This window comes from Halichoerus grypus, chromosome 11, assembly GCF_964656455.1.
Source record: "Halichoerus grypus chromosome 11, mHalGry1.hap1.1, whole genome shotgun sequence".
Taxonomy (NCBI): domain Eukaryota; kingdom Metazoa; phylum Chordata; class Mammalia; order Carnivora; family Phocidae; genus Halichoerus; species Halichoerus grypus.
In genome coordinates, this window is record NC_135722.1 from 14,597,888 (window position 1) to 14,615,197 (window position 17,310).

The 17,310-nt window shown below is 48.6% G+C and overlaps 1 protein-coding gene across 50 annotated transcripts in view; it reads right to left on the reverse strand.

Annotated features, from left to right (window-relative positions):
- Window positions 1-91: 91 nt before the first annotated feature.
- The window catches only part of MADD (MAP kinase activating death domain), a 39,805-nt gene continuing 22,586 nt past the window's right edge, over window positions 92-17,310 (reverse strand). For 21 of the 50 annotated variants that reach the window (XM_036105067.2, XM_078058065.1, XM_036105065.2 and 18 more), the window contains 11 exons: window positions 16,262-16,370; window positions 15,917-15,979; window positions 15,565-15,685; window positions 15,355-15,460; window positions 13,129-13,239; window positions 11,401-11,508; window positions 6,096-6,260; window positions 5,773-5,845; window positions 5,543-5,649; window positions 1,390-1,436; window positions 92-1,073 (listed from right to left, as the gene is read on the reverse strand). In XM_036105067.2, the coding sequence (XP_035960960.2) occupies window positions 1,413-1,436; window positions 5,543-5,649; window positions 5,773-5,845; window positions 6,096-6,260; window positions 11,401-11,508; window positions 13,129-13,239; window positions 15,355-15,460; window positions 15,565-15,685; window positions 15,917-15,979; window positions 16,262-16,370 (987 nt within the window). In that variant the 3' untranslated portion in view covers window positions 92-1,073; window positions 1,390-1,412. Of the gene's footprint in view, window positions 1,074-1,389; window positions 1,437-3,323; window positions 3,394-5,542; window positions 5,650-5,772; window positions 5,846-6,095; window positions 6,261-11,400; window positions 11,509-13,128; window positions 13,240-15,354; window positions 15,461-15,564; window positions 15,686-15,916; window positions 15,980-16,261; window positions 16,371-17,310 lie in introns of all 50 variants that reach the window. The other 29 variants (XM_078058052.1, XM_078058048.1, XM_036105044.2 and 26 more) reach the window with 2 other exon arrangements.

Sequence of the window (17,310 nt, forward strand, 5' to 3'; positions counted from 1 at the left end):
GGCCTGAGGGGCCTTCGTAGAGTCCAGGGACAGCTCCTCAGGCCCGGGCCGAGAGGAGGCAGCGTTAAATATAAGGCAGGAGGAGCCCAAGGCGAGTTAAGGACATTTATTTCACATTCACACATCTGTACATTTTCTATAAATAACGTAGAGGTGAACTATGTACAATCCTCTCTTGCCCACTCCCAGGCCATCCCCCCTCTGACACCTAGGGCCAGGGGCCGCCGTCTGCAGACACGGGCCACGTACACTGAACGTGGCCCTGCCCCACGCTGCTCCCTGGGCACGGGAGCCAGGGGCCTCTGAGGCTCTCCCAGCCCAACCACTTTGCTCTCTCAGGCCAAACGCCAGGCAGACCTTAGGGAAATTGCCGCTCGGCAAAGGGGAGCCCCTCGGTGCTGCCCCCCTGCAGGGGCCACGGCGGGCAGCAGCCACCAGCCTGGGAAATGCGTGAGGGGGAGGGAGGCTGCCACTCACCCTGCCGCCCCGTGACTCTCCCAGCCTTTCCCTGCCCACCTCTTGTCTGGGCGGACAGGCCTCAAGCTTCCCTCCCTCGGTACCAAATGGGACTTCGCCTGACACCCAGGCACGCCGGGCCCCAGAGGATGGAGAGCCAGAGTCCTGCACTGGAGGCTCATAACGCCAAGGACGACACGAATGTCTCAGGGACACGCGATGGTGGGCTCATACTGTGCTCAGAGTCCTCAGAAGCCACTGGCCCCAAAGACAGACACACATGGCTCTGGAGCCCTGAGGGGACAGCAGGCTGGTCTCCTGGGAGTGGAGAGCGAGCAGGCAGAGGAAACCCGCTGAGCCCTGTGACAGACACTAAGACACGTGGAGACACACAACTGTGAACCAACTAAGCCACGGCGAGGGGCTTGCAGAGAACACACACGCAGCATCGTGCCCTGGCGAGCAGAAGATGCAAGGGCACCCCCTGACCTGGGGGCTCTTAACCCCTCCCATCAGCTCGAGACGGGCCGGGGCGGGGTCCTGAGATCTTCCTCACTGCTACGAACTGCAGCCACGTACGAGAAGAGACACAACACAGAGTAGCAGATCTCATGGGCCTAGAGGGGAGAGAAAGACCAGACCGATCAAATTCCTCAGATTCCCCCATCTCCACGCAGGGAGATCTGCCCAGCAGAAAAGTCTGCCCTCGTGCTGGGCTCAGCCTCACAGCTGACTGCTGGGACTGGGGGTCTGTGTGTGTGTGTGTCTCTCCCAGGGCTGAAGACTCGTTTCGGCTTCCAGACCAAAGGCAGCTCTCCAACCGTCCCTAGTCCGCCTGCCCCCGTGCTCTCAGGGGGCCCGCCCCACTCCTGTGTGAGGGTCCCCAGGGAGCCCTGCGCACACTTGGCCTGCCGGCTTGGGTGGCACACTCACCATTGGCGTCTTGTACTTGTGGCTCACCACTTCTTTAATTTCAGGAACTAAAACCGGACGGGCAAGAGACAAAACAGAAAGTTCAAAACTAAGAGCGATAGTGCCAGGCTCCCCCAGGCGGCAGCGCCCGGCACCGGGGTCCCCTTCCCCACGGTGGCCTGTCCCAGGGGCTGCAGCAGCTTACGCTCTGATGGCACCTGCCCAGCCGCTGCTGGACGAGAGGACACTGCCCCAGACTCCGCAGCCAGACCTGTGGGGTCTGTTGGGGCTCCCTGCTCGATGGCCACGACTCTAGCCGCTTCTGGGAGAGCCTCCGCACAGGAGCGGGCTGGCCTTTCACCAGCCTGCTCGCTGCTAATGTCCAGGGCCCCGAGGAGCTGCAGTGGGGCGTTGCCCCATGTTGGTCGGGTGAAGAGCGTTGTCTCTAGCCTGCGCCTCACCTTGCTGAGATGCCCGAGAACTCATCCCTGTTACCAGCCCGACACTCTGTTCGTGTTAAGCATGGTTCCCTGTACTCCCAGCCCCTACGCAGAGGGTCCTTAGGCTGGATGAAGAAGTGGCATGACACTAAAACCCAGCAGACTTGTAAGTGTCCTTCCCTGAGTGGCAGGAGAGGCCCAGGCCTGCCTGTGTGAGGGAGAGCGTCAGAGGGCTCTGCAGCAGACACACCGAGCAGAAGACAGGCGAGTGTAGCACCCGGGGAGGGAGGTGACAGGGAGCATCAGGCAAAGTACACACATGTCCACAGCCCAGAATGCAAGACTAAGTCACCCCTGCCCCAGCCATGCAGGGGTTCTGCTTGGCCAGAGGAAGGAGGAAGGCCCCCCGGGGGCCCAGCCATCCTGATGGCCCCTGGAGAAGGGAGCAGAGGGGTGTGGCGTCCCCCTGGGGGCCAGAAAAGGTAGGATGAGAGTTGGCCACACCTTCTTCTGACCCTGGGAGGTAGAATTCGGGGGGACCCAGGGTTAACAGGGAATAAACTCATCATAGGTAGAGCAAGAAGCCCAGGTCCTTCTCCTGAGTTGGAAGATTCCCCCAAATATCTCTCTGGCAGAAGAGAGAAGGGAACACACAGGGGGGAAAACTCAGAACCAGTCAGCCAGCAGGGGGGAGGTGGGGTGGGGGGAGAAAAGGGCAGTGTGAGCAGCTGGTCTGGTTGAAGGGAGCCCGTCCCACCCACGGCAGGGCCCAGGCAGGGGCCTGGGGGGAGTCAGCACGAGCCGAGGTCACTTTACCTGCTGGAGAACGAAGGTTTTCATAGCAGCGATGAGGGGCACAAAAGAATGAAGCACAAACACAGCAGGAACTCAAAGCCCCAGGGTGAGAACCCACTACACCACCGGTCAGCGTCGGCGCCTGGCTGCGGGGATGCAGGGAGGCTGGCCACCAGCCTCCCGCGACAACTGCCCTGCCTGCCTCTGAGGCCCACTAGGCTTCCCTGCCCTCTCGAGTGAGGCTGCCCGGGCCACCGCACGGCCCTGCTCCCGCACAGAGGCCAGGCGGACACCAGGGCGGCACCGGGGTGGCTGGACGGAGTCCCGGGCTGCTAGGAGGAGCTCAGCAGGCGACACGAACACAGCAGAGCTTGGAAACTGCCCGTCTGCTCTGCCCCAGAACTTTCTGACCACCAGCTGGCCGAGAAGGGAAGGCGGCGCCCGCTCCCGGAGCCTCCGCAGGAGAGTCTCTGACCTCTAACCCCGTCTAGGGCCACTTGCTCTTCGGCGACCCGTTCCCTAGCAGCCACTGTCTCGCTCTTCCTTCTTCTTCCTTACCCTCGCTCATCGCGGGTTCCCTTCTCTTCCCTATCACTCCTAAGCCTCCTGACCTCTCTGCAGAGGTGGTTCTTCTCTCTGCCTCTAGTCCCTCCTCTGGAGCGCCGAGGTTTGAGTTACTGCCATGTGAGTCCAGACCTAAGAGCAAAATAGTGTAATTACCAAATTCCTCCAGGACAAAGACGCCTCGGACTGTATTGCACTTTTTAATGTGATTCAGCTCTATGAAAACCTGCAAGAGAGGGAGGGAGGGAGGGAGGGCGGGGTCAGGCCCGGAGGCTCTCCCCCTGCCCCACAACTGCCCACTCTCCCGGCTACAGCCCCGCCCCCACACAGAAGACCTAGTTCCCAGAGTGAGGGCCGGAGAATCCACACACACGCAACTCAAAAGCGCTAAGAAGCGAAGACAGCAGAAAGGGCATGTACCTTCCGCTCCTGGCCGGAGGAGAAAGCATGGGAGAGAAATGAAGGCGTTAGTTTTAATGGTCAAACCCAACCCGAAGGCCCCTCTGCTGTCCTGGGCTGCCCGCCCATCCCCTCTGCCCAGGGCAGCGCTTGGAGGACACGGTGCCCCGGGGGTCTCCCCGCTCAGCCCATCAGCTCTCTACCCTTCCATGCATCCTCCTCCGGCGCAGAGGGCTGGCACGGGTGCAAAGCTCCCCTCGGATTGTCCTTGGGGTAGGAGATGTTGATATCTTCCTTGACACAAAATCCAGGCTCTCCCAAGAAGTACACGGAGAGAGAATAACGGCTATCGCTTAGGAGCTCCGACTAGGAGTCCTCCAAATCCTATTTGCAATCACATCCATGTGACCCAGTGTGAGTACGACCCTCGTTTTATAGAGGAGGACACGGGATCAGAAAGTTTATCTGCCCATGAGTAACGAAGCTGGGCTCTGAATCCAAGCACATCCTGACTCCAAAGATCCGTTTGTTACCCCACCCTGTAGGACTCCATCAGAGGGTCCAATGCTTCCTCAACTCCAACAGACCGTTCGTGGTGGAAGATGGACCCCACGGCTGTTCTCTTGTGATCGGTTGGGGCCTGACTCCCCTCTCTGCAGGATCTCTCTTCTAGGGCAAAGCCTTAAGCTACAGACCAGCTTGTACATATCCGTGGACTGGTTAGACACTGGGTTGGTCCAGAGCGGGGGACCCAGAAGGGGGCTGGCTGTTGTTTAACAAGATCTCCTCTTCGGAAGGTGAGGCATCAGGGGAAGCCACGGCACTAAAAGGCAGTCAGAAGCCTGCTCCCCAAGAAGTGCTGGCACCTTCGTGCTCCAGAAAAGTACTCCAGTAAACCTCTCCTTGGGCTGACCCGAAGGTCTCAAGTATGCTATTTAATATATTAAAATCACGGATAGTAAATGTACTGCTGAAAATACACTGCCTGAGCAGTTGTTTCCCATCACACCGAAGCTGCCCGGTTGGGTTCCTGAAAGAAGAAACTAAAATGGCAAGGGGAGGAAGCAAGCCACGGAGTCCAGAGGGTCACCTCCCCTGAGTGTCTGCTGCCTGGCCCGGGGCTGTGGTGCTCACACATTCAGACCTGGCTCACAGCCTCAAGGAAGGAACCAGGACGTCAGGGAAGGGGGAGGGAAGGCACTTGTGTGAAGAGTCAGAACGGGGAACGGACCTGGGCTGATGCGCTGGCCTCAGAAAGGAATTAGTTTAAGGAATGTCCACTGAGAGAAAAAGTAACACTGTGTTAAAAGACCAAGAGAAAGAAAAAAAAAAAGTCAGCTCCTATGGTGGAATCACAATGAGAGAAAGATGTATTCTGAAGTGGTCCCCAGTCAAAAGAAGGGGAATGGGGCCTGTGGAGCAGGGGACAGAGTGGGGACACTCAGAGGAACGAAAAGAATAGGAAGAAGGATCAGCAGGAGAAATAGGCAAATAAACACACATACTCCAGATAGGACAGACACAAGCTACACACACACACACACGCACACGCACACGCACGCACACAGGCTTCACGCACACCAGAAACACGCGAGGAGATCAGCTGGTCTAGACTCTTCAAAGCAAAACCACCAAGCAGAAGCACCCCCTGGGAATAAGGGAAGGCAGACATTGTGCGAAGAAGGGCCAAGTGAGACGCTCCCACTCACACTGTGCTGAGTCTAACGGACGGAGGCTGGCCACCACGGCTCCCTCTCTTTCCCCGCCTCCCACGGAGGCTCCCCACTGCACCTTCCAGGTGGTTGCCAACGTCACTGTGCCCTCCTTCTGATCTCTCTCTCTGGTCCAGCTGCTCCCATCCTCCCACTAGCCCCAAAGGCCCGCAGGCTCACTGGAAAGCACTGGGACCTGGACACCGAGCCTTACTGCAGATGGAAGAACTGGGCCAGGCAGCCGGGGCTGCCGCTCCCACCTACCTGGTTGTGCATGAACTTGAGATTGATCCCTTCTAGGGTGACCTGCAGCAAGCCACCCTCACCAGTCTTCATGTCCTGCACGGGGAACTCGCCACCTAGTTCAGGGCCTGCGGTGGGGGAGGAGGTCATCAGCTAACTGGGGGGCTGGGGAACCGTCAGGCCTCTGACGCTCAGAAGGATGGATGGAAACAAACAAAAGGCCCTTGCTCGGGGAGTCCTTGTCTTCTCACCGGGTTTGATGCTCTGCTGCCGGGCAGCGGCCCGCTCCATGCTGTCCTTCACGCAGTAGTACAGCTCCCGACACTGCGGCACAGGGCGAGGACCATCCTGTCACCCAACCTGCCAGGGTCCCCCCGCGCTGCTCTCCACCGCCTGCCAAGGGCCGGGGCCGAGGCCGGGGCACCGGGCCCCGGAGACAGCTCTATGTGTCCCACACAACAGCCGGAGGCCAAAGGGGGGCTCTCGACATGGGCTGTGGCATTTTAACCTCCTTGCCAGGAACCTGACACTTGGCCCTCAGCATCCCCCTCCGCCCGCACAGAGCTCCTGGTACCTTCTTGGTATAGAACTTGTTGAGCTGCGTCTCAGAGCCGTTCCTGCGCCACAGGCACAACACCTTGGTCTTGGGGCAGTAGGTCATGTTGATGAGCTTCTCATACCACCAGCGCTCGTGCACCGTCCCGAGGTTACTGCGCAGCACCACGCAGTCGTCGCATACCTGCGGGGGGACCCGTTGCTTGGAGCCTCCGTCGCCACAGGCCGCGCTGGCCTGCCCCCCGGGGGCAGCACGGGGCAGCTGGTCCTGGGAGCACCCCATGGTCAGCTGCCCCGCCCCCCGCTCACCGTCCTCCTTCGCTGGGGACACAAACACTGACCTGCTGGACCTACTGTCCGCTGGGAGGTTTGCTGAAAGAAAAGGAATCACGGAGAGGAGCCGGCGAGCAGGGAGGGGGAGCAATCAGTGTTTCAATTTTCACCTCGCCCAACGTCTACCACCTCTCATATGCTCTAGACTTATGAGGGTGTCTCCCGCTGCCAGGTACCAACCTTACGGACCATCTCTGTGGGTGAGCGCAGAGGCAGGGGTTACGGCAGGCTTAACCGAGGAGAAAAATATGGAACCAAGGCAATTTCTAATACTGGCTCAGTCGTAGTTCTGCATATATCTTTTCAATAATTAATCACATTAGTGACACTTGGGCAACGCTCACCGCAAAAAATATTATATAATACAGGGTGATATAATTAAAAGGCAAACTCCTCCTTCACATTCTCTTTTTAATACTGTAAGTCCTTTGTAATTAATTAATTAATTTTGAGAGAGAGAGAGAGAGTGTGCGTGCACGCAAGTGAGCGTGAGCGGCAGTGGGGATGGGCAGAGGGAGAGGGAGAGAGAGAATCTTAAGCAGGCTCCACGTCTAGGGTGGAGCCCGAAGCAGGGCTCAATCTCATGACCCTGAGATCATGACCTGAGCCAAAATCAAGAGTCAGACGCTCAACCCACTGAGCCATCCAGGTGCCCCCTTCACAGTCTCTTCTTATTCAAGAAGAGATCTGATCCCTCTAAGATCAGACTGTGTTAGGTTTCCAGCTGTCCATTACTTAGCTGTGTCACCTTGAACAAGCTGCTCTGCATCTACATTTCCTCATGTGAAGATTAAATAAGTCAATGTGCGTAGAATTCTTAGAACAAAGCCAGGCATGTAGGAAGTACCCTAGAGTTAGATGTTGTAACACTATAATTATAATATAAAAAAATGTAACAATGATTATTATGACCCCACTGATGGTTCTCAAATCTTTCTCCACACAAGACCCATCTTCCTGAGTTCCTGAACCACTCTCTATCTGGATGGCTCACAGGCAGCACCTCGAGCTCATCATTTCCAAATGTGAAGTCAGCATTTCCTCCTGGGCAGATCCTCCTTCTGAGTCCCCTAGTTGAGTAAATGGTGTCGCCATTCACCCAGCTGCCCAAGCCAGAAATGAAGGAGTGATGTGAGACTCCTTGTTTTCCCTCTCACTACACCACTGAGTCCCATCCATTTCACCTCAAATACCCCTGGAACTCTCCCCCTCCCCCGCTCCAGCCATTAATTCATACTTCTTTCAAGTCTCAGCTCAAAGGTCACTTCTGAGTGGTCATCCACAACTCCTATACCCTCTACTATGTATTCCCATACTGCCTGCCTATGCCCTGAGCATCTTCTCTCATAACACTCATCATACTTTATGACCCTTTGTTTCATTAGCTGACTTCCCCAATGGCTTGCCAACCCCATAAGGACAACAGAAACCATGTCTCTCTTATTCATTGCTATAACCACATACTCAGAGTAGCTGGCATATCGTATGTGCTCCATAAATATTAAATGAATGAAAAAGGAATACACAGACTACCAGGTTTAATCTACTACCTAAGAGTTACAAGGTTCTAAAAGCCTTACGAAGGATAGGGTCATATAATAGCTGAGTAGAAATTAGAATTCTAGCCCTAGTCTGACTCTCGTTTTCTCCAGGTGAGAAGTGAAGACTACTACCCCCACTTTCCATAATCCTTTAAGAACACCATGTAAAGGAGAGGGGCAGGACAGGTATTTACAACAAATGATTTCTAGGCCAGAGAGATGACAGGAATAACGTACCGTACTCGCCTGTGCTGCTGGTGGAGAAATAAACTGGTATAGTCTTTGGGATGGTATTTGGCAGAATCTATACAAATTTTAAATCTATATAAGCTTGATCCAGAAATTTCACATTAAGAATCTAGCCTATAGAAATTCTCATGTGAGGGGCACCTGGGTGGCTCAGTTGGTTGAGTGCCCAACTCTTGGTTTTGGCTCAGGTCATGATCTTATGGGTTGTGGGATAGAGCCCCAGGATGGGCTCCACACTCAGCAGGGAGTCTGCTTGAAGATTCCTTCCCTTTGCCCCTCCCCCAAAGCATGCTCACGCACATTGCTCTCAAAATAAAATAAAAATAAATCTTAAAAAGAAAAACAAATTCTCACGTGTATTCTCAAGTATATTCAATGAAACATTTAAAAAAAAGTGAGAGGGACTAGTTGAATAACTTATGGTATACATCCATATAACACCTAATAGCTAAAAAAACAAAACAAAACAAAACAAATCATCCATTTAAAAAACAGGGACAGGGGTGTGTGGCTGTCTCAGTTGGTGAAGCATGTAACTCTTGATCTTGGGGTTGTGAGTTTGAGCCCCATGTTGGGTATAAAGCTTACTTAACAAAAACAAAGCAAAGCAAAACAAAACAAAAAACAAAAAAAGAAAAAAACAGAGACAGATTTAGGTAACATGTAGACATGGAAAGATGTCAGTCATAAATTAAAAATCAAATTATATCTCAATATTTGTAGTTTGATACCACTTTTGTAAACACTGAAACAAAATTACACATAAGTAGATTGTATTTATACAAATATGCATTTTTAAAAATCAGACCAAACTCTTTAACAGTGGTTACCTCTGAGACATGGCATTGGAAGGAAGTGAAGGGAAACTTTTACTTTTTATTTCATTTACTTCTATATGGTTTGAAACTTTCACAGCATATACTGTTCTACTTCTGTAACTTACTATTATTTTTTTGAGAGAGAGAGAGCGCTTGCGTGCACAAGCAGGGAGGGCCAGAAGGAGAGGCAGAATCTTAAGCAGGCTCCATGCCCAGTGTGCGGAACCCAACTAGGGGCTCGATTTCATGACCCTGAGATCATGACCTGAGCCGAAATCAAGAGTCAGACACTTAACTGACTGAGCTGCCCAGGCGCCCTAATCTACTTCTGTAATTAAAAAAAAAAAAAAAGGTAATAAAGGGGATTTTTAGAAGTCTTTGCAATCGCTCTCCCAGTGCTGCTGCAGCCAGCAGGCTGTGCAGAGATGAGAAAGGCTAAATCAGGCCAAGCGTAGCAAGTGGCTAACGGGGTGAGTGAGGTACAGTCTTATTTGACACCTTAAGGGAGAGGCATCAATAAGGTGACGGATCCACCCACACTCCAGGAACTTTGTATGAGGCACCCCTGTGTGGTGGTGAGAGTTAGTCCTATACTTCAAGGAATCTTCTGGATTTATTCTTTAAAAGGAAAAGGAGAGGGTGAGAATCTCTTTGTGGTGCAGATGTCCAAAGTTAGTCCTCAGCTCGAGGAGACACCTAGCCAAATTCTAGAACTTCACAGTAACATGAAAATGACTCTCTTCTCGGCTACACCAACATGCATGGTTCTACTTCAGGGCAGAACCCCTGCCCCATGTTTGATAAACCACTCGTTCAAAAAGCTGTGGATGTAAAAATCAAACTCAACTAAACCAAAAGAAAACAGAATACTTGTAAAATTATTTAATTTTACTACTTTATATAGGAGTTGTACTTGATTCATACAATTATGTAGAAGAGATTCATTTTAGAATTAAAAATACAGAAATAAAGAAACCACAGCCAATTTCCTTTACAGTCTTCTAATAAGGAAAGGTTTTTCTAACTATGACTCAAAACCCAGAAGCTATAAAAAAAAAAAAAAAAGACTAATTCAACTACATAAAAGTAAAAGGATTCTGCCAAGAGCTGGAGGGAGGGTAAAAAGAAAAAGTAAAAAAAATTCTGCGTGGCAAAAAAAACAAAACAAAACAAAACAAAACCCATAGGCAAACTCAAAGGACTGATGAGGAACTTCACAGGGAACAACAGATCAGGCTACCCACATCTCAACCTACTGATCTCTAAGAGAGAGAGATGACCATATGGGGCAACAGACAACATACAGCACCAACCATGAAGTATTCTTGCCAAAATATTGAATCTGAAACTCATCAAACCCCTAGGTTGAACTACTAGTTTATAAAAAAATACAAGTGATGGAGAAACATGTTAACACCAAAGAGATGCAATCAGCAGAAAGTCTAGAATGTGAGATACTCCATGGGGCACATTTCTTCAACGAAATAAATGGCAAAGCGGGAGGGGAGCTATTATATGTTATGAGATACGTCTGAGTCCTGTCAGTCAAAGCCATCAATGCACTCTTCCTTCGGTGTGGTGATGGCCTCTGGGAGCTCTCACAGAGCTGCGCGTGTATGGGGGGCAGCAGGCGGGCACAAAGATACTGACTGGTTAAGTCAACTACTATACACCCGCACCATGGAGTACCATGCAGCTGTAAAAAGAATGAGAGCCAGAGGAAATACAGTGAATGACACCGTAATGATGTATGGTGACAGATGGTGACCACACTTATCATGGTGAGCACTGCATAATGTACAGAATCGTCGAATCACTACGCTGTACACTTGAAACTAATCTAACATTGTACATCAACTCTTCTTCAACTAAAAAAAAAAAAGACAACCCTCTTTTTGTACTGACATAGAGCTCTCCAGGATATGTTCAATGAGAAAAGCAAGGTACAGATCAATGGATCTGATGTGCTACCTTTCTGTAAGAAAAAAGAAAAAGAAGAACTTATGTTCATATTTTACTGTGTTTGTATAAAATACCACTGTAAGATACAAAGGAGACCACAGAAGTGGTTACCTATAGGAAGAAGGGGTGAGGGGGATGGGAAATTGAGAGGAAGGGGATAAGAAAGACAGCAAGACTTCCCAATGCCTACCATTTTAAGTTGTCCTGACTTACGGACAATGCGACTACATCATGTATTCAACATCTATTTAAAACAAATGATGGTGAATTATCCATTATATCACTTGCGTAAGAGCCTGACAATTTAATGATAAATGGATCGTGAAGATGAACGAGATTAAGTGGGAGAAATCAGGTATCAGGTCTAGAAGTTCCTCGTGACTCTCAAATGTCCCTTTGAGACATATGAACTAGCATTTACCTCCATGAAGAAGATATCTCCATTTGTGTCTGTCCCTGCATGTACCACAAATGTCTGCTTCTTCATGTGCCTGCTGCCGCTGGACCGGATACAGAGATCACGTCCATTCTGAGAAAAGAGAGATCTGTTAGGGACATCCATATATCTCTCTCACAGAGCTCTCTGGGCCAAGAATTCTGCTCCCACCCCAACTTCAGCTATTAAATTCCTACCAGTTTACTTAGCACAGTGCCATCTGCTGGTCACAGGCCACAAGGGACGTGCTCTCAAACTTTAGGGTCTTAGGGCCCCTGTATCTCTTAAAAATTATTCACAACCCCCAAGAGCTTAGGATTATGTGGGGTATATTTATAGATATTTACCATATTAGAAATTAAAACTGAAAAAATTTTAAATTAATTCATTTTAAAGTCATTAATAATATACCTGTTACATGGTAATACAAATATTTTAAATAACATTTCCCAAAAAAACAACAACAAAAAAGAGAAGACTGGCACTGTTTTACATTTTTCACATGTTTGTCTTTAAAAAATAGCTGGATTCTCATATCTGCTTCTGCATTCCATCCATTGTGTTATGTTGCTTTGGGAGGTATATAAAGAAAATCTGGTCTCACAGATATGTATTTGGAAAAGGGAGGAGTATTTTAATAGATTTTCCAGATAAATATGCGTATTTTTCTTTGGTAATTACACCAAAACTTGAGAAGTAACAGTTTCTGACAGTTGCAATATGAAATCTGAAAACCCATCAAAATGAACATTTTGTATTTTGTAACATGAAATCCGTTTGTCTGCCTTGCATTTTGAGTGGATCTTCACTTATACTTGAATTTCTACCACCACCCAATGGTCTTTTGGAAAATACTGGTTTAAGGAGTAATGCAGCTCTTCCAAATATTGACACATTTCATTAGAGAATATAAAAAAATCACATTGATTAATATCATCAATCTCATTACAAAGCCTTTAAATATCAGGAAGCTTCATGCTTAAAAGTCTGCCAAATAAATACCCAACTCTGAATAACCACAGTTAGTCATTCTTCCAAGTAAAAATGATGTCCCATGAACAAAACTGACAGTTCACCTTGCAACTCAAATTGTCACAAACTGGTTTTCCTTGAAACAATCATATTTTGGTTTGCAGCACAAATACTTCCTGTATATTTCTCATTTTGTCACATTAAATATTAAAAAGATGTATAATCAATGATCAGATTTAGTAAAATTAATGATTTTAATGCTTTCATCAAGAACATTCGTAAGTGCAACTATTTTTCTTTCTCTTTCTCTTTTAAACTGAGAGAGCGCTGCATGGCTCCTAGCATGGTTCACTACCACTGCCTTCACTGGGTGAAGGTAACCAGCAGTTTATCCATCACTGCTTTTGTACCATCGGTGCAAATGTCAACCCGGTTAAAAACGGCAAACATTTTAGTACTATGATGAAAACAGGTTTCAGCTCGTGGAGCCTTAGGAGTCCACAGACCACATGCTGAAATGGCTGCACCAGGATGATTTTAGTACAGAGAATCCTATCCCAGAACAGAAGGACTAAACCCTTATCTAGACTCAAAGCCCTATTTTCAAAACTGGGGTCTTGAAAATATACAGGCCAAGAAATGACCCGTGGGGAAGCCTCTGCATTAGGCGACGAGGTCCCAGCCAGGGAGGCGACAAGTGCAGTGGGAGGGGAGCCTAGGGGACGGCGCAGACATGCTTACCAGGTTTGCCAGCTGATCAAGCACTTCATTGATTTGCTGGCTGTACACAAGCCCAATATGGGACTTTCCCATCAGGCGCCTCACCTTCTTCCGGATGTCATTCTTATTTACCTGGAAAGCCAAAGCGAGATCTTAATGAGGGATCTGCTCTCCTTGCAAATGACGTAGAGGGAATGTACAAGCAAGTTTCCTACCATTTGAGACAATTCGGAGTCCACACACTGAATACGAGAGAAAACATTCAACTGTCTATTCTGCCAACAGGCTGGGAAGGAAAAACCTGGCTGTCTCTGGGTGACTTCTATAGAAGAGTAGCTCTAAAGCAGGTCTGGTTCAAATGGACTGGGGTTCAAGGAGACACTTCCTCCCTATCCCCAACCAATACTGTAACATTCACCCCTGAAGGGCCCTAAGAACCCCTGGGGCTCCTCAGAGTATAGTTCAGAAATGAGGCCTCAGAGTAGCGGCTGTAGCAGAGACACCTTCCCGGGGGTCAGGATCCCTGCCCTTTCCCAACCAGAGTTCACTGGGACCCCTGGAGCTCAACAGACAGGAGTGAACCTTACAACAGAAAATGAAACAAACTAAGTCAGCCTGTCAGGTGTTTTCTGCATCTGATCAACTAATCCCTTCATATTTTGAGAGGCTAAGAGAACAGGAGGAGGAGAAACTCAAGGGCTCTCTCTCAAAACAACTCTCTTCTACCCATCAACCCCAAACTTATGTTTCCCTTTCAAAGCAGAACTCTTCTATTTGGTAACATACTTTTTCCACAGCTATAACAACCAAGTACAACCGAGTCAACCTAGAACCTACTATTAATTTTTTAATGAGTAGCTCTTTTTACATCTATGGAAAATTCTATACGATAAAGGGCTAGTGCTGAAAAATGAATTCTGACTATCTTTCCTAAGGTTTTAGAAACTGATACTTAAATTTTTTTTTAAACTCATTGTATTCTGTAGGGAGTTCTACTGGCATCCTAAAACTACTTAGCAAAGGAAGCCCATTTAAAAATTCAAAATAGGGGCACCTGGGTGGCTCAGTCGGTTAAGTGTCTGCCTTCAGCTCAGGTCATGATCTCAGGGTCCTGGGATCGAGCCCCATGTCAGGCTCCCTGCTCGGCAGGGAGTCTGCTTCTCCCTCTCCCTCTGCCCCTGTTCATGCTCTGTCCCCCTCCACTCACATAAATAAATAAAATCTTTAAAAATAAATAAGTAAATAAAAATAAAATTCAAAACTTGGTAGAGTATGCAACTCTTTTTTCAAAAAGATCATTTACTTATTTTAAAGATTTATTCATTTATTTTTGAAAGAGAGCATGCAAGTGCGCAAGGTGGGGCAGAGGGAGAGAGAAAGGGAAAAGCAGAGGGAAGAGAAAGGGAGACTTCCCACTGAGCGGGGAGCGTGATGCGGGACTCAATCCCATGACCCTGAGATCACGACCTGAGCCGAAACTGAGAGTCACACACTGAACCAACTGTGCCACCAAGGTGCCCCTGTTTATTTATTTTAGAGAGAAAGAGAGTGGGGCAGGGAGGGACAGAGGGAGAGGAAGAAAGTCCCAAGCAGACGCTATGCTGAGTGCAGAACCCGATACATGGCTCAATCCCACGACCCTGAGATCATGACCTGAGCCGAAACCAAGAGTCGGAAGCTTAACCGACTGTGTCACCCAGGTGCCCCAAGTGTACAACTCTTAATCTTGGGGTTGTGAGTTTGAGCACCATGCTGGACTTAAAAATATTTTTTAAATTTTTTATTTATTTAAAAAATATATTTTATTTATTTATTTGAGAGCGAGAGAGCACAAGCAAGGTGAGGGACAGAGGGAGAAGCAGGCTCCCTGCTGAGCAGGGAGCCCGATGCAAGGCTCGATCCCGGGACTCTGGGATCATGACCTGAGCCGAAGGCAGATGCTTAACCGACTGAGCCACTCATGTGCCCCCCCAAAATTTTTTTAAATAAAAACAAAATAAAATTCAAAATAAACAAATGGTATGGAATCACCAATCATCTTTACAACATTCCTTAGCACAATAGCCTGGCAGCTTCAGACAAATGGGTCATGTGTGAGCTGCAGAGAGACCTCACACTTTCAGTCAGGAAGAGAGCCCTCGTAAGATGCTCTGACAGCTTCCCAAGTGCCCCAGAATTTAGGTCACAGGAACAAGCCTCGCCCTTCCGGCATCAGCAGTAGCTAGGCACAAGTGAAATCGACATTACCTTCATCAGTAGCATGTAGGAGATGAGGTTATGCAAAAGCGTGGCCAGCAAACGATCTTCATCATCCTCCAGGCGCTTCCGGTCATGTTCTCCCAGGGACAGGTACCTAAGCAGGAGACCAGTGACAAGTCGGCCCTCAGGTGGGAGATCACAGAACTAACTTGGAAGAGGCTGAATTTGCATTTTCCAAGTGTTTACTAAGTCTCATACCTGTCGATCATTTCCTGGGGACCCTGGTCCATACCCATTCCTTCTCTCTCCAACATCACAGCATCTAAGAATGCATCTTCCCAGAACTGCATTTGGTCCCATAAAGTAGAACGTTCTTTGCCTGCATGGAACGGAATTTTTCTAGGGGCTTATTTAACATATAAAGAATACAGCTGCCAAACCAAAGTAAAGAGTAAACTCCAGATAAAAGGGACAAATTCTAGGACAAAGCAAACGTGAGCCTCTCCACCCCAGAACTAACATTTCTGCCACCAGCCCCAGCTCCTCCAAGTGAGGCCCAGCCCCTCCCAAGGAGGAGGGAGGAACACAGCACACAAAGAAAGGTGGTTACTTATAGAAAAGGTCTCCATAGCCGCATCCTCTAACTGGTCCCACATCGATCCTTTGTCCCTTCCTGCCAATTTGTGAGCAGGAAGGACCATGGTAGCAAGAAAGGAAAGACAGACAGACAGAAAGACAGAGGCTGTTGATTAATACCAAAATCCAGTCTCTTCTAGTGCTCACCTACGGCTTTTTCCAGACCCAGTAAGTCACCTTCTTCAGATATAAACACGCCCTCTAACATCAGCACTGAGATCAGCACAGAGCTGAGCAGCTACCCGTTTGGTGCCACCCTCTTCCCCATCTGAGTCCAGCTTTCCTCCAGTGCAAGAGGCCTTCCCAGTCTGTGTCTCACCTAAGAGTCCCTCGTAGAGATAGACTCGCTGGCTTACATCTTCAGACGAGCGAACTGGGCTGCCCACCAGCTTCTCCTTGACACTTGGCTTCAAGTTATGGGCTTTCCCCTACAAAGAAGTGATAGGTCAGCTGACCAAGGTACCGACGGACAGGGCAAAGTAAGCCGCGCAGCGCATTAAGAGGCCCACACACCCATTACCCTCCGTTAGTAACACGTACTCTAGCAGTCCTGCTTTTGCTACTGTGCTTGCCCCAAGGATTTGACCAGAAGTCAATCTGATAATGCTGATTTCTGTTACTGCCTCCTAAAACATGCAATTGCGTTTTCATTCTGCTTATCTTTACCCTTTAGTCTCTGTAAGACTCTTTGTTCTTAAAAATAAATAAATAAGAGGCAAATCCTCTGTGGCAGCATGATGCAACAGAAAAAAACACTGGTTTTGAAGTCAGACTGACCAAGGTTCAGATCCCTGTCTCTTATTAGCTGTGTGACCTGAGGCATAAAACTTAGCTTCTCTGAGTCTCGTTTTCCTCACCTGTAAAAGGAAGGTTATATAGTATCTACTTCTTAGGACCATTACGGGAATTAAATTAGAAAATACATATAAAGCACTTAACAATGCCTGGCACATGGTTGGTATTGGATAAATGTTAATTTCCTTTTTCCTACCATCTCTTAGAAATATCTGGCCCTTAGAAAAATCACTAACTTTACCTGCCATTTCTGCAATATTAGACTTTCTATTCATTCAAAAAAGATTTCAAGTGGGTAAGAGGCAAATTTCATGCCCATTTCACAACTCATGAGACAGCCTAAGCGGAGAAGCGATTGATCAAAGGTTATTAGGCAACACCTAATTAGTGTGTCTACATGCCAGTCTACAGGTTCACAGCCTAGTTCTTTGTTCAGTGGACCATACTGACTTCATAGAACTCATTTCTTGATAAAACAGCCTTTTTTTTGAGCCAAGAAATTTAGGTAATTGTTCTCAGCAACTCAACTGTACAAAAACAGCCCTTGCCCACCAGCACAGAACAAGTAAGAAT